The following is a 15,756-nucleotide window of genomic DNA, read 5'->3' as shown; positions in this document are numbered from 1 at the left end:
AATTTTGTAGCATACGAAGGCAACAGCGGCTGCCACCACGGCCCAGAGGGCCACTGGATGGTTTTGGGACGCCATCAAAGTCTGATGATCTGCCAGCTTGAAGCTGCGATTGGGACTAACTTGTCTCATAATACTGGAAATTGATGTGTACCAATTCGAAAGCCAGGACTCTTGCAGACCGTCATTCCTTCAACATACTCCAAAACAGCCGGGCTCCGATCATGTGCTCTATAGATGTGGCTTTCCCTTGCTCGGAATGACGGCAGGACCCACATCCATATCAAGTGAAGCAATCGGAGGTAATCGACTCACTTCCTCCGGTCCATTCAAGCGTGACCATAGGCCCCCGGAGCCTCTTGTGGCGTGCTAGTGTCCTGGATACCGTTTCTGCAGCCTACCTGGCCACCAGGCTCAGTCGAACAGACCTAATTCTCTCCGGAACCCAGAATAGAGGAGAAAAAGGTTCATGCTTGATTGTCGTCTAGTCGGATTTGTCGGATTGGTTGTGTCAACTATTAGAAACAAATTTGGCACTTCTGGACTGGGCCTTGTTGTTTCTCCCATGAGGCTGGAAGTCGTTACTCCCATCACACCGACGACCAGGTTGTATTGACACTCGAGCCATGGGGATCTCGGAGCATGTGACCAGCCACTTTTCGGCTCATGTGCCCTATCCCACGACCTTTGCACTCGCCGCCATTCTCCTTGTCAGTGACCAATTCCCTTTGAAGAAAGGGCTTTCTAACAGGGCTCTTAGGTCGGATATGTCATCTACTTCGCTGTCACCTATGATTCACGTCTCAAACATCTGCCGCCTGGACCCCGAGGCTATCCTATCATTGGGAGTCTCCCATCGCTTGTCGACGCTAGCAAAGTCCCTGAGATCTCGCGAGGTTGGGCGCGTAAGTATGGAGAGCTGGTGTACACGAAGATTGGTGGGACGCACTTCATCTGGCTCAATAGCCCTCGAGTCGTCAAGGATTTGATGGACAAGCGTGGGAACAAGTATTCGGGTCGACCTTATGCTCCCATGGTTGACAATGTGAGCGGCAAAGCTCGAACGTTCTTCATGAACTACGGTGAGCGGTGGCGCAGCGTCCGCAGGGTCAGCCACGCCTGCTTGAATCTGACAGCGAGCAACTCGTATCGGCCAGTGCAAGATTTTGAGTCTAAGCAAGTTCTATACGATTATCTACACAACACGGATCCACAAAAGTTTTACGACGACAACCGCCGCTATGCCGCCAGTCTGATCATGACCATCACATATGGTCAGCGGGTGGCTTCATGGGATGATCCTCACATCGAGAAGATCTTCACGGTCCTCAAACACTTCGTGGCTATGGCGAGCCCTGGGGCCTGGCTGGTAGATGCCTTCCCTTCGCTAACTTGCCTACCGTCATGGATGGTGCAAAACTGGTACAATATTGGACGGGAGTGGTTCAAATATGACAGCAAAGTCTACCTGGACCTATACCGCAACTTGGTCAAACAGGTCGACGAGGGCACCGCCCCCGACTGTTTTGTCAAGGATTTCTATCTTGGAAATCCAGCCAAGAATGGCATTGACGAGCTAACAGCGGCATATGCTGCGGGCTCCCTAGTCGAGGCGGGCAGCGAGTCGACTTCATCGGTCATCAACGCCTGGCTCCGAGCATGTATCATGTATCCTGAGACGGTCAAGGCTGCCCAAGAAGAGGTGGATCGTGTGGTTGGACCTGACCGCCTTCCCACATTTGAAGATGAGCCAAACTTGCCATATGTCCGCGCCATGGCCAAGGAAATCCTGAGATTCGTGCCCATCACCAAGTTTGGCACGCCCCATGCAACCACGGAAGACGACTGGTACGACGGGTGAGTAAATTTCCTCCTCTTCTCTCTGAAATCGTAAGGAGCAACGTCGAGCTGACTTTTGATCCTGGCAGCTACTTCATCCCCAAGGGCTCGGTGATCATGCTGAACTGGTGGGCCATTCATTTCGACCCCAAGTTGCGTGAAAACCCCTTCACATATGATCCCACACGCTTTCTCAACGATCCCTACACCACCGCCGAAGCCGTGAATGCCGCCAACCCGAACGACCGAGACCATTACTCTTATGGGGCCGGACGGCGGATATGTACTGGACTACACGTGGCCCAGAACTCTCTCTTCATCAACATGGCGCGGACAGTGTGGGCGTACAACCTGCACAAATACAAGAACCCTGCTACTGGAGTCGTGGAGGAGCCGGACATGACGGCTGAAGACGGGTTCTTGTGCATACCGAGACCGTTCAAGATGGTGTTTGAGCCTCGAAGTCCCGAAAAGGCGAAAATCATCGAAAACGCGTGGAAGTCGGCAGAAAGTCACGGCATTGAATGGACGCGGAAGCAGGCAAGGCTGTGAAGTATACAACATTTTAAGAGAAAGATAGCACCCATAGTTATTCAAGGACAATCTAGGACTCGCATGTCGTATACTATGATCTTCGTCCTATTCTCTCTGTCTCTCGCCGGTCCACCGAATGCATGTTCTAAGACGGATACTAGAGACATTGGATGAAAGCATTTATTCTCTGCAAATTGGACTGCTCAAGACCTCTCTCTGCAAATCCACGCATCGTGATTTGCGATTTGCAACAGCAGTGATACGCGCCAGACGAATCCTCACGAGGCTAACGTGTTCCAGCTCGGACTCACATCTCCCGGGCTGTCGGAGGCTTCTCACGCCGCAGATCAAGGAGGTCCTTTCGCCATGTCCCAGACAAGCAAAGTGAGAAGTAGCATGGATTGCACCAGCTAAAAATCTCTCTAGCTACATGTTACATCATTCTGCTTGGGGCTCGCGAAACGGATATACTTTACACGTCTGTCGAAGATTGTTCACTCGTCACACCGCCAGGGCGTATGTAAGCCTGTCCCTCTACCGATTCCGTCGCTTCCAACAAAGCTGTCCAAAACATATAATCCTGAGATACGAAACGACATGGCGAACGGGTTTCCTGTGAAAGATAAGATCGTGGCGATTACTGGCGGCGGTTCCGGTAGGTTCCATTTCCCAGAATTCTTACTTTCCTCCCTGGGACGGGGAAAGTTCTACAACGACGCCCTTGGACAAAACCCGCAAACGAAAGCCCGAATGGATTGATTTACTCACAAGTGCAGGTATCGGACTCTTCTGTGCCCAAACTGCGCTAGACGCGGGAGCGAAAGCCGTCATCATCGCGGACCTGCGCTTGACACCAGAGGGCGAGAAGCTGGCCACGGCGAACAAGAACGTCGTGTTTGAGACGTGCGACGTGACTAAATGGAAAGACCTGCAGCACATGATTGATGCCAGCGAGAAGCATTTTGGGGATGTCCCAGACGTTTACATTGCTTCGGCAGGCGTGTTTGAACCGGTAAGTCGCATATCCGTTCCAGTGGAGTAAATCGTAGAAATATACATGTGTCCCCTCTATATGTACTCTTTTGGACAATTGTTGCCGTTGAATTGCTCACAAGTGAGAGAACAGCCGTACTCCAACTTCTGGGACGATCCGGAAGGGTTGGACGCGGATGGCTACAAGGCCGTCGACATCAACGTGAATCACCCGGTAAGTTTGTGCGGAGGCTCTATTCCTGATCCCTGTTGACGACATTTGACCTGGCAGATCAAATTGACTCGGCTTGCCATGCGCGCACTCCTGGGCAAGTCAAAGCGTGGCGTGGTCGCCATTCTGGCGTCCATGGCGGGCTACATCAAGCAGTATCCGGCTCCCATCTACGTGGCCACAAAGCATGCGATGGTCGGGTTCACACGGAGCTTGGGAGATGCCGAAGCCCTACAGGGTGTCAAAGTGGTGGCGATATGTCCTGGGTAGGTCTTCCGCTCTCCTGATACCTTATTATCTTTTCCCTTTTGCGGACCGTCCGCTTACCGATCTAACTAGAATCGTCTCGACTCCGATTTGGACGACCGGGACCCCAGGGTCCGGAGAGCGCTTCGGCATTACCGACCAGGTCAGCATCACCGCAGATCAGGTGGCCAAGGTCGTCCTTGACACGGTGGAATCCGCCAAGTATCCTGGAGGGACGATTGTGGAAGTCTCGATGCTCGGTACGCGGGTTATTCCTGAATGGAATATTTCCCCGCCAGGCGGTGTCGAAGGGGAGACGGCCGAGGGGTCGGCCACGCCAGAGGATGCCATTCAACGCGTCATTGGGTCAATCTTGCAGGTCACCGAGAAGGAGAAGGGGGCTCTGTTGTAGAGGATTCGATCTGAGGTCAGGACTCAGGAAGCCAGCACCTAGACTGTGCGAAACGATTTTATGTCCCACTCCTGCTTGCTGAATGCTTTCACCCAAGCTGCATGGGCAGACGACATACTTCTGTTCCTAAATATGCTGAAACAGGTGTAGTAGCGAGTGTACACTACGACAATACCGAGGTGGTCCCGCTTGAGCTTATCCAGATCAAGTATCTCAAAAGATAGCATATGAAGCCTGACCACGGTCCGTGGATCTCGTCCTGTAACGGTGGGCCCGGTGGTACGAACAGGAGGCGGACCGTCATTGCTCGGAGGAAATTCTGCCGACCACCCGGCTAGCATTGTCGCTTCCTCTCCTCTGTCTTCAGGTGGGTATGACGGTAGATCTTGTCGGGGCTGAAGATTAAGACTAGTCCAGCAGCTGACTCGTCACGACTCCTATTGAAGCTTCTTTTGAACGTATAGGTACTGTCGCTGTAGATGGTCTTGTGAAAGACGATTAGAAGGGGAAATCTGGTTATTGTCAATAGCAAAGTACCAGCGAGCTAAAAGAGGCAGGAAGCAATAAGATCTGAGTCGGGAAATTACGAAGAATATGGATGAAAAAGTCACACCAAATTCTGGGGCAGGGGGTTCAGATGTAGCACCTGACACAGGTCCTGTCAAAGAACAGGAGCTCGAAGAGGTGCTCGCGGAAGACACCGTATTGATCATTGGAGGCGGTCCAGTGGGAATGATGACTGCGACCGTCCTGGCTTTCTACGGGATCAGATCTGTTGTGCTCGAACGCAACTTCACCACCACTCGGTAAGGGAGTCGGCATGGTCAGCATTTTTATTAGCAGAACCCTCGTACTGACGAGTTTAAAAGATGGCCCAAGATGGACCTCACCAATATTCGATCCATGGAATTCTTCCGAAAGCTGGGTCTTGCTGAAGGCCTCCGGGAGCGAGGTGATTAGCAAAAGCGTACTATCTGTGTCTACCTGCTGAACAGTGTCAAGGTGTCCCTTCTCACATCCCCTATACGGTACTCATATCCAGTGGGCTGAGCCAAGATTCAGCCATCACGCAGTGGAATCACCCTAGTGTCGACGAATACCGGCAGATGATTGCCGAAAGAAATGATGGCACGATGCCTCGAGAGCCGTGGCAACGCATCTCGCAAGAAATATTCGAGGCGTGGCTAAAACAACTGTCAGAAGCCAACGATTTGATCGACTTGCGCTTTGGCTGGAAGCTCGAGACCACTCAGGAGACAGGAGAAGGCGTCGAAGCGACCGTGACTGACCTCAACTCGTCCAAAACAGTGAGGTTCAGGTCCAGATACGCCGTTGGATGCGACGGGGCTTCCAGTCGAGTGCGCCGAAACTTGAATATATCACTTGACGGTGGCCCGGTGTAAGTCAATTGCTGAAGCGCCAGGCGTTATTGGCACTAACGGTACTTCTTCATCACCAGGCCTGGATTTGTGCTGCTAGTACACTTCAAGTCCAACGACCTCGCAAGGCTTCACAAGCAAGGCCGGTTCTGGCATCTATTCATGGCTGGCGAGCACGTCATGGGTGGAGCTACGATCTCTCAGGACGAAAAGGCGAGCTGCTAGGTTACCTTTGTACCACCAGAGTAGCTACTAACATATCCTAACAGGATACCTTCACCACGCATCTTTTCTTACCGATGGACGCCGACGAGTCCGCCATTGGCACCGAAGAAGCAGTCTATCGTGTACTAGGGGGAATGTACCAGCCATACGAAGTGAAGATCGACCAGGTATTAGTACGTTCGACCTACAGACCTAGCGTGGCAGTCGCTCGCCAGTATTCCAGTCCCCAAGGATGGATCTATCTAGCGGGCGACTCTGCTCATCAAAACATTCCCACCGGCGGATACGGTATGAACATGGGCCTAGGAGACGCGTATGATATTGGCTGGAAGCTGGCGGCGGTGTTACAAGGGTGGGCAGGCAAGGGAGTCCTACAGTCCTACCAAGAGGAGCGTCGACCGGTCGCTCTGACCAACGTGGAGCGGTCAGGGGTACACATGGCGGTGCATGGCGCCGTACCCAACATTCTGAAGGGGTTCGCCCACGAGCTCGATGCTGACACTGACAAAGGGCGCCAGCTGCGGCAAGAAATCCACCAGCATTACCAGGCTAACGATGGCGAGAACACGGACCGTGGCATCGAGATGGGCTACCGGTACAAGTCTACAATCACGATCCCCGACACAACGACGAAAGAACCCAATTGGACGGCGCACGAGTATGTCCCTACGACCTGGCCGGGGAGTCGGCCACCGCATGTCTTTCTCAAGGACGGCAAGACCGCCATCTTCGACTTATTGGGCAAGTACTTTACGCTGGTCCACTTCATATCCGGAGACACCGACACAGCTGGACATGCAGAGTACTTTGACGAGGCGGCCAAGACGATGGGAATCCCCTTTGAACATGTTATCTTCAAGAACGAAGAACACGCCCGTGCGTTATGGGAGCGGAATCTGGTGCTTGTCCGACCCGATGGTCATGTAAGTTGGAGGGCCAATGCCATTTCTCATCGGTCCACAGCGTTTCATGTTCTGGAAGTGGCAGTTGGGCACCATTTAAATGAGGCCAATAGCACAATTGCTCAGCAGAAGACTGGCGTTGATGGGGAAGCGGACAACGAACCGGGAAAGGAGCAACCAAGAGAATTCACCCTGGTCGGAGAGGTCAAGAGTCAAGACAGTGAGTATCAACTGGACAAGATGGGCGAGTTCCAGAAGTGAAAGAGACGCACGCATCACATTGTACGAGGATGTTCGGTGCTGCTTGCTTGGTCTTGTTCGTGCGATGGAGCTTCCCACCATGCACGAATGAGCTCCCAAGTGATGTATAGAGCCAATCAGATAATCTGGGTCGTTTTGACTAAGCCTTTTTTGCTTTCTCCGAGTTTCTGCATCAATGCGGTTCCGGAATCTGGCGAAGTTCCCCGGCTTCCGAGGCCCGGACTTGGAGGGAGAAGTCGAGGTACAACGATAGTTAACCGACAATGGATCCGGCAATGGAATGATGGAGTTTTTGGCCGCAGCGAAACGTCGACGCTTTCCACTCTTGACGCCTCTCGCCATACGAGCTTGCTCACGCACATATCATCTTGGGAGATATGACGGCTCACAAATTCAAGCGCCTCGTCCGATTCGAAGACTCGAGTCGGGCTGTTCATTATGGAGAAGTCCCTGCGAGTCACGGGTGGTCCGATGATTTGACGGGGCTTTCTGTCCCGACTTACAGCGGCGGATTGCCCTGGGAAAGCGACTTCAAGCTCACCGAGACGACCGCCACGATTGCCAAAGTCTTGAGGCCCATCGAGACGACACCCATCGTCTATGGCGTTGGGTTGAACTATCGTCAACATGCGGAAGAAGCCAAGGTAAAGCCAGTGCCCTCAAACATGGGAATAGCCTACCTAAACTCTCTCATCTAGATCCCCCTGCCGCCTTACCCTATGATCTTCGTCAAAGGGGCCGGGTCTTGTGAGTAAACACTTTCCTCTTGTCGTAAAGAACTCAGCTGAACCTAGCCTCTGTGTGACCAGCCGCATTGGCAGATCCATACGAAGACATCCCAATCCACAAGGAGGCCCAATTCATGGACTACGAGGTAGGCGGCCGCATTCTTCACCATGATCATCGTTCACTTGCTAACGTGCTCACTCGTCTGTTGCCTATTGCAGGGCGAATTGACCATCATCTTCGGCAAGAAGGCCAAGGATCTGACCGAGTCAGACAACGTCGCCGACTACTTGCTCGGCTACACGGTCGGTAACGACGTGTCGTCGCGGTACTGGCAAGACCCCGTACGGGCGGGCGGACAGCACGGCTACGCCAAAGCCTTTGACAAGTTCGCGCCCATCGGACCTATCCTGGTGTCGCCAGCACAGATCCCCGATCCGACCACACTCACGATGAAGACCATCGTGAATGGCCAGCAGCGCCAGATCACAAAGACGGACGATCTGATCTTCGACATTCCTGCTATCGTCCGGCACTTGACGCGTGGCAGGACGATCGAACCCGGCACGGTGGTCTTGACAGGGACGCCGAGCGGAGTGGCGGCGTTCATGAAGCCACCGGCATGGCTGCAGAATGGGGACGTGGTGGAGGTTGAGATCTCTGAGATAGGGAAGATCCGGAACAAGATGGTGTTTGACTCAGCTTCATAGCTAGGGAGGGCTCATTGAATAGTTCGAGACTCAAAAAGACCTTTCCTGTCTGCAGGTGCTATCTGTCTTTCCAGTCTTTATCCCTTGACGATCTTACTGATCTTCGTCTCAATGACGGGTCCCTTCCCTTCGCCATTCACAATAAACCGACTGGCCCCAACGAACCGGCCGGTCTCGAGACTTTTGAAATTGGGTGCACCAGTCTCCAGCATCAAGTCAGTCTGAGGGGTCATGCCATATGTCATGTGTGAGGGACAACTGACCTCGAATGTAATATGTGTGACTGGAAAGAGATACATAATATTAGCGAAACGGTCTCTTATCCAGCCCCGATCTGTTTCGGAGGGTACTCACACACGTGCCCAAAGTCCGTCGTCTTTGCGTCCGGGCTGCCTGCCAAGATAAGACCGAAAGCAGGAGTTATTTCGATGTGGCCTGTGTAGGCATAGGAGATGGTCTATATAGCTCGGTGTTATTTGGATCGAAACAAAATAACGAACGAGAGAAAACGCACTGTGCCATCTTCATTTCTGTCACGCCGTAAATTAACGATTGGAAATCTCAATGATTTGAAACATGCTTATACTTACTTCAAAGCGGCCTTGACGTCGATTGTGACATACTTCATGTCCTCGGTGACTTTGAAGTGGTCGGTGCCGAACAGCACTTGAGCATCCACGGCAGGCTCAAAGCCTGGCTCGCTCTTCAATGTGCCCGCGTTGATGAGCTATATTCGGCAGTCAGCAATCAGTATAATCAAACTCGGGTTACCCTTTTCCGGATGCTATCCTTCTCCGAGTGAGAGACTGGGCCGGTGGCATTCTGGGTCTACCTACCGCAATATATAGCTGGCTGCCGCTGTTGATTTTGCCTGTCACCACTGGTCAACCGCTGCGGATGGATGCATCCCAAGGCTCGACGCATACCAATGACTACCGGTGCATCGAATGTAATCTGCGATATCAAAACTGTCAATGCTTTTGGGACTTTGACTGGATAGAGAAACACCTGCCTGCGCCGTAAATGCGGGTTGTAAGGCTGCGAAACCCGACATATTTACGGACAAGAAGACGTAGAGGTCGAATAACGAGCTCTCCTAGCAAGACAAGTCACTGCTAATGGTAGGTATTTGTCAGGTTTTCTGCGGTGTATGGTAAAAAGAAGAGATTCTTGTCCAGTAAGTTTAACTATGAGTTCTCGTGCGACTTACCGCTCAACGATCCCGCAACATAGGGTGTCGGAGCATATGCCACATTGGGTCGACGGCCTGTCATACAGAACCGGAGAAACTTGAACACACCCCGGTTGGTTTCTGTGACAAGTTCACGCCGAGATATACCCTGTAGCTACCCTGGTATATCATGCATGTGATTGCCACTAGGGAAAGGTATCAAGTAGTAAGATCAACGGAATACAGCGAGAGGCACGGGAGATTTGATGTGTGAAATCATTTCTCCCTTTTCCCATCTCTCTCTTCATTTCTATTTCTCCCCATAACTACTTCTTCTAAACAGTCTCGCCCTCCTTTAAGCTCATATTCTCCTGGACCCGCAGTCCGCTGGTAAAGTCTGACTTCCCAGTGGCCATGTTAGTCGGGAACGAATAATGCTCGTGTACATATTTCCAGACGCCGTCGACCTTGCGCATGACCGATGTCGTTCGGTACGTCAAGTTGAATGGCTCACCATCGGCCGCAGTGCCGTAGTAGTTCTGATGAGCCGTAGCGTAGCCGCACTCGGGCGTGATGGCGATGATTTCCAGATCTTTAATGCGCAAGTTCGCCCGGGCCAGGTACGGAGTGATGCGGTCGTAGTGAGGGCGGAAGCCTGGCCGAGTGACCGCCCCCATAAGATCAAAATAGTTGGCCTCGTCCAGGTCGTAGAAGCGTTTTCCCGCGTCTGGGTCTTTGTCCGCCACATAGTTGCAGAAATGGGAAAAGTCCTTCCAGTGTTCGAGGATCTCATCTTCGACCTTTGCAAGTTTCGGATCGTGGTCCTGTACAGCGTTTCGATTCAATGACAATGTCGTTCGTCCGCTGGGAAGACGCAACCTACCTTGCTTGGTGGGTACGACAGCTTCTTCAACAAATCGGCATTACTAGTCGCGAGATCGTCCTACTATTGTGTCAGTGGTGGCCGGAAGTCAAGCTCGTTGTCCGCACCTCAGTGAGCCACGACATGGTTTAGACACGCCCTGTGATGACAGGCTCAAAGAAGTATAGTATCAGTTGTCGAATTATATGTTGAATACTGTCTGAAATTTGACCGGCTCGATATATCAGGTTGGACTTCAATAAATCTAAACGTCCCAATGGATCTGTCCCTAGTTCTATTGGTTCGGACCCTGCAATTCTGTGGAAAACCTCCCAACGGAAGCCGGAGCAAGACTAAACACAGCGGCCGGCGTCAATGACCAGCACCCACCACGTTTGAAGCCAGAGTCCCCATATGACGAATGCATCATACATACCCATGGTTAATCGGTCGTCAGCTATCTTCTTCCGGCCTTCGAATACTGTCCAAGCAAGAAGAAACACGATATACAAAGTGAATCAAGTTATCAGGGACAGTCTATCACAAACATCTCGAAGACACCCCTTCAACGTCGCTCAAGATGGCCGTGGACTTTGATCGCCCGTTTCAAAAAGTCACCTCTCCACAGAAACTAGCCCATGTCGTCTTACGCACGCCACGCTTCAGGGAGATGGTAGATTTCTACAAGACCTTTCTAGGCGCGGAAGCTACGCACGAAAACGACTTCATCTCCTTCCTCACGTACGACGATGAGCACCATCGGATCGCGATTGGAGCCGTTCCAGGTACCTCGGACAAGATCAAGACCTCGGCCGGCCTGGAGCATATCGCCTTCTCTTTTGCAACCCTCGAAGAGTTACTGCTGGCATATAGGCAGCGAAAGGCCAAAGGAATTCTACCCATATGGAGTGTCAACCACGGTCCCACAACCAGCATCTACTACCAGGATCCAGACGGGAATCAGATCGAGACCCAGGTCGACAATTTCGACACGATGGAGGATGCAAACGCGTTCATGGCGTCTCCCGAGTTTGGCGAGAACCCAGTCGGGGTCGACTTCGATCCAGAGGATATCATCAAAAAATTGCAAGCCGGTCATGATGGTCGGGAGTTGAAGAAGAGACCAAACATCGGTCCTCGAGGGCTGGATTCGATACCTGTTCCCCCGCCACCTACGCCCATCGAGGGGCATTGAGCGGACCCTGGCCTGGATAAAGCACATGATAGCCTCATTAGCATACTTCTATCTACTTCCTTCCTGTCCCAGAGTTTAGTTGTCCATTTGATGAATCCGAAATGGCTTCTGGTGTACTGCGAAGATATCAAAGAAACGATTGTGTGCTATTATGGTCGTCTTCATTCGACCTTTTCTTTCTCCAACAGAGCCAGGATGCGTCTCTCTACGTCGTTCTGCTCTGGCTTAGTACCAGCTCCGGCAGGCGGCTCAGCGTTAAAAGCAGGAACATTCCTCCATTGCTGTCCCTTGACAACCTCCAAGACAGTCCCCGCTGGCCACTGGCTTGATTCCACCAAGGATTTCATTCCGAGGGCAATCTCGTCCGGCAGAGCGCAGACGTCTTTTGTGATGCCATATTCCTGCATGGCTCGGGGCGCGTCGGTCCATATCCTCGTATATACCATACTGCATGAAATGCATCAGTGAGATGGTTTTCAATGATAAAAGCTGACTGTCTGTATGTGTGGTCCAGAAAGCAGGGTCTCTTACCCTGGAGCACACGCGACCACTTTGATATCGGCAATCTCGTCCAAGTCTGCCATTGACCGCGTGAAGCCGGTGACGGCGTGCTTTGAAGCCACATATAGCGGAGCGGTGAAGTTGGGCGTATATCCCGCTAGCGAGCCCACGATCATGATGACGCCCTTCTTCTTGTGCCGAAGAAGCTCGCGGATCCCGATGCGGGTGAATTGGATGGCGTGCCCGACGTTGATGTCGAGCAAGCGGTATCTGTCGTCTTCGAGGTCCTCCCAGAAATTAGACGGCCCTCTCTGTTGATGTGTCAGTCTGGGTACTATAGCATCATATCATGTGGCAAGAAATGGTTACTCACTGCTTCGAATATTCCAGCACCAGCAACGAATCTGCAAGACGGGACTCGAGTCAGTTCCCAAACTCACCATACCTCAACACGGACCACGTAATACTTACACGTCAGGAATCTCGCCAAATGCCTGTTCTGACACTCTGGCCAAGGCTTTCAGCTGATCCCATTGTGCTACATCTGTCTCCTGATAGACGACTTTGCATTCTGCTCCTTTCACCTCTTGTAACCATTCCTCCAGTTCCGGTGTAGATCGAATATCTGCTGCCAACACTCGACAGCCGCTTTTCTGGCAGAGTTTCGCAAACTCGAGGTTGATCCCTACAGATCCAGATCTGTCAAATTTTCCAATGTCTCATTCTTACGCTGCACAAACGAGAAGGGAGATTACCTGAGCCCGCGCCCGTTATCACGGCAAGTTTCCCATCGAGACTGAAATCCCCCAAGACCATACTGGACGAGACGACTATCTAGTTACTCCTATGATGGTATATGTCAATGCTTATTATGTAGACGGACCAAACAGACAGCTGAGGGTTAAACTGGACAACGTGACAACAATATGACCAATTTCGACGTCGGATCACTTAGGGGAAGAGGCTATCACCGATTCCGCTCCTCTTCAGCAATGAGGTGGAGAACGCAGGTAACAGGCAAGCAGGGCTGGCCGATCCCGCCCTCCTCCAGATCCTCGGACCTGCACACCATATGCTCCGGACAGAGCTGCTCCACGTCACACCCCAGGAGTCGCCTTTATGTGCGGTAATACATCACACTCTGAGGTCAGATATCTCCCGTGGCCCATTTTGTCGATCTCGGAAGGCCGGAATCCCTAAATGGCAGATAAATGATAAAATCAACATCCTTGATAGGGCACCTGATAATGTGAGGCCCCGGAGGTTGGGAGAGAGTCTGCAACTACAATCTGGCCATCGCTGTTGCTCCCCTCACGTCTGCAAGCCGGGAAGAGATTTTGGCTACACGGCCTCCATCATCATGTATGCCGTGATAGCTGTGGTCGCCGTTTTGGCGGCCCTGATCATCAGGTTTCGAAAACTTGGCATGAGGCCCAAGGATTACCCTCCAGGTCCTTCCTCCCTTTGATGGTTGATGCTTTCGATGTCATGCTGAGACAATGCTTCAGGGCCATCGACGATCCCCGTCTTTGGGAACCTCTTCCAAATGCCGAGGAAGAAGCTGCATGAAGGCCTGGCAAAAATGTCGGAGCAATGTAGGAATTTCTCCATCTCCTAGGAACAGCTGCTAACACCCATCAGATGGCCCTATCATGGGATTGAAGCTGGGCGCCATGGACATGATTGTTATCAACTCGTACACGACGGTCAAAGATCTCTACGACAAACGGAGCAGCATCTATTCGAACCGCGTGGACAATTACTTGCGCAACTTTGGGTACAACCTGATGATCTCGAATCGAGAGTAAGTTCACAAGTTCTTCCTTGTGGCAAGGCTTGTCAGATAACAGATCCTGGTAGCAACGATGATGTGTGGCGTCGTCAGCGAAAGATGTACCACACAGCTCTAACGAGCACGGCAGCGACTCGATACTTGCCCTATCAGGTACGCTCTCTCGGTTCTTCATATTGTGCGGGTCGGGACTCACACATTCGAAGCGATTCGAGTCAATCCAGTTGCTCTGGGACTTATTGAACGCTCCGTACGACTCTTTTGATGCGCTCAAACGCTACACCACCAGCACTGGATCCACCATCACCTACGGCTGGCGAGTCAATCGGGCCGACAATCACTATGTGACACGCCTTTTCGAATGGATCGAGTCCTACACTCTCGTGGGCATTGCGACTCAAGTTACCGAGTTCTTCCCTATGCTTCGGCCGATCGTGAAATACACGCCCAACTCGTTGAACAAGCTGAACAAAGAACTTTCCCGACTCACCATCATGGAACGAGATCTTTGGCTCGACCTCCTACGTGAAGCCAAGTCCAAGGTTGAGCGAGGAAAGCTGAACCCGTGCTTCGCGGGCGACATGCTCACCAACCAGGACAAGGACGGGCTTAACGAGATGGAGATGGCGTTCAACGCAGGCCATGCGTGGGCGGGAGCCTCGGACACGACGTTCAACACGCTGCACGGCTTCGTCAAAGCCATGATCTTGTATCCGGAGGTACAGCAACAGGCTCATCAGGAGCTGGACCGGGTGGTCGGTGCTGACAGGATGCCGGAATGGGAGGACCGAAATCAACTACCGTATGTCAGGGCTATTGTCAAGGAAAGCTTGAGGTGTAAGAATCTCTGAGTCTGAAGAAAAGAATTGCAGACACAGGACGCTGACTACCGACTTCCACCGCGGTCTAGGGTGTCCAACTGCCGTCCTGGGAATTCCACACGCGGCAGCCAAGGACGACGAGTACATGGGGTATAAGATCCCCAAAGGAGCATCCGTGGTTCAAAACGTAGGCCGCATCGAACCCTGGTCGACAAAGTTGTTCTTTACTAACCAGTTCACTCCCTTTCCAGATATGGGGCATCAACAATGACCCCGTCCGCTACCCGAACCCACGCAAGTTCGATCCACTGCGATACATTGACGACGGGATGCTCTCACAAGAGTCGGCCGCCCAGGCGGACCCTGCGCTGCGCGACCATTTCACATTCGGCTCTGGTCGCCGCATCTGTCCCGGCATGCAGGTTGCCGACCGCAGTCTATTCATGGTGATTGCGCGCATGCTGTGGGCTTTCGACATTGAAAGGGTGGGCGACGAGGTCATTGAAAACGACGCCATGACCACCGGTCTGGTTGCGGGGCCGATGCCGTACAAGTCCAAGTGCGTCCCGCGAGACGAGAAACGGGCCAAGCTGATCACGGACTCGTGGAAGGAGGCTGAGGGCTGGCTCGACGAGGAGAGAAACTACAGTCAGGCGTGGTACGAGAAGGAGTTCTGGAAGAAGTGACGGCCACATTTGAACAGAACACACAACATTTTCATTTGACATGTTCGCAATCGGCTCTGTGGATGATTCTACCAATGGTCCTGCGTAAGCCTGCCAACTGGGCAAGCCGGGATCAAAACATTGTTTCAATCTCGAGAGAAGTAGCTCAAGCATGACATTTCATCAACCGCCTCGATCAAAGAGTAAACTTGTGACCCAAAGTACCTCAACAGTCTCCATAATCCTCGACTCTCAATGTTTCTGACTGTGAGCAGACCTCCGCCCCCCAATAGGTATGGACAAACCCCCCCCCC

General features: G+C 52.3%; 9 protein-coding genes across 9 annotated transcripts; 6 read left to right on the top strand and 3 right to left on the bottom strand.

Moving 5' to 3' along the window:
* Positions 1-623: 623 nt before the first annotated feature.
* Positions 624-2,388, top strand: AYO20_06024 (hypothetical protein; the record flags this gene model as incomplete). The annotated part of the gene is made up of 4 exons (XM_022644315.1): positions 624-707; positions 758-1,079; positions 1,134-1,854; positions 1,926-2,388. 4 exons carry the CDS (start codon positions 624-626, stop codon positions 2,386-2,388), a joined length of 1,590 nt encoding a protein of 529 aa, XP_022499619.1.
* A 579-nt stretch (positions 2,389-2,967) lies between these two features.
* Positions 2,968-4,232, top strand: AYO20_06023 (hypothetical protein; the record flags this gene model as incomplete). The annotated part of the gene is made up of 5 exons (XM_022644314.1): positions 2,968-3,025; positions 3,147-3,382; positions 3,497-3,577; positions 3,635-3,840; positions 3,914-4,232. The coding sequence occupies 5 exons, from the start codon at positions 2,968-2,970 to the stop codon at positions 4,230-4,232; spliced, it is 900 nt and encodes a 299-aa protein (XP_022499618.1).
* A 594-nt stretch (positions 4,233-4,826) lies between these two features.
* AYO20_06022 (hypothetical protein) lies at positions 4,827-6,999 on the top strand (the record flags this gene model as incomplete). Its single annotated transcript, XM_022644313.1, has 5 exons — positions 4,827-5,038; positions 5,102-5,184; positions 5,235-5,631; positions 5,692-5,788; positions 5,881-6,999. The coding sequence occupies 5 exons, from the start codon at positions 4,827-4,829 to the stop codon at positions 6,997-6,999; spliced, it is 1,908 nt and encodes a 635-aa protein (XP_022499617.1).
* Positions 7,000-7,376: 377 nt separating this feature from the next.
* On the top strand, positions 7,377-8,435 carry AYO20_06021 (hypothetical protein; the record flags this gene model as incomplete). The annotated part of the gene is made up of 4 exons (XM_022644312.1): positions 7,377-7,643; positions 7,698-7,746; positions 7,809-7,873; positions 7,947-8,435. The coding sequence occupies 4 exons, from the start codon at positions 7,377-7,379 to the stop codon at positions 8,433-8,435; spliced, it is 870 nt and encodes a 289-aa protein (XP_022499616.1).
* Positions 8,436-8,512: 77 nt separating this feature from the next.
* On the bottom strand, positions 8,513-9,709 carry AYO20_06020 (hypothetical protein; the record flags this gene model as incomplete). The annotated part of the gene is made up of 7 exons (XM_022644311.1): positions 8,513-8,718; positions 8,790-8,892; positions 8,950-8,965; positions 9,026-9,162; positions 9,272-9,306; positions 9,362-9,427; positions 9,646-9,709. The coding sequence occupies 7 exons, from the start codon at positions 9,707-9,709 to the stop codon at positions 8,513-8,515; spliced, it is 627 nt and encodes a 208-aa protein (XP_022499615.1).
* A 232-nt stretch (positions 9,710-9,941) lies between these two features.
* On the bottom strand, positions 9,942-10,614 carry AYO20_06019 (hypothetical protein; the record flags this gene model as incomplete). Its single annotated transcript, XM_022644310.1, has 3 exons — positions 9,942-10,430; positions 10,490-10,549; positions 10,597-10,614. The coding sequence occupies 3 exons, from the start codon at positions 10,612-10,614 to the stop codon at positions 9,942-9,944; spliced, it is 567 nt and encodes a 188-aa protein (XP_022499614.1).
* Positions 10,615-11,048: 434 nt separating this feature from the next.
* Positions 11,049-11,663, top strand: AYO20_06018 (hypothetical protein; the record flags this gene model as incomplete). The annotated part of the gene is made up of 1 exon (XM_022644309.1): positions 11,049-11,663. The coding sequence occupies one exon, from the start codon at positions 11,049-11,051 to the stop codon at positions 11,661-11,663; it is 615 nt and encodes a 204-aa protein (XP_022499613.1).
* A 161-nt stretch (positions 11,664-11,824) lies between these two features.
* Positions 11,825-12,980, bottom strand: AYO20_06017 (hypothetical protein; the record flags this gene model as incomplete). Its single annotated transcript, XM_022644308.1, has 5 exons — positions 11,825-12,110; positions 12,195-12,475; positions 12,538-12,568; positions 12,636-12,849; positions 12,920-12,980. The coding sequence occupies 5 exons, from the start codon at positions 12,978-12,980 to the stop codon at positions 11,825-11,827; spliced, it is 873 nt and encodes a 290-aa protein (XP_022499612.1).
* Positions 12,981-13,524: 544 nt separating this feature from the next.
* AYO20_06016 (hypothetical protein) lies at positions 13,525-15,463 on the top strand (the record flags this gene model as incomplete). Its single annotated transcript, XM_022644307.1, has 7 exons — positions 13,525-13,615; positions 13,673-13,759; positions 13,806-13,968; positions 14,025-14,109; positions 14,163-14,758; positions 14,829-14,964; positions 15,029-15,463. The coding sequence occupies 7 exons, from the start codon at positions 13,525-13,527 to the stop codon at positions 15,461-15,463; spliced, it is 1,593 nt and encodes a 530-aa protein (XP_022499611.1).
* Positions 15,464-15,756: the final 293 nt, after the last annotated feature.

This window comes from Fonsecaea nubica (genome assembly GCF_001646965.1).
Source record: "Fonsecaea nubica strain CBS 269.64 chromosome Unknown Scaff37, whole genome shotgun sequence".
Classification (NCBI taxonomy): domain Eukaryota; kingdom Fungi; phylum Ascomycota; class Eurotiomycetes; order Chaetothyriales; family Herpotrichiellaceae; genus Fonsecaea; species Fonsecaea nubica.
This window is presented reverse-complemented; position numbering and strand designations above follow the sequence as displayed.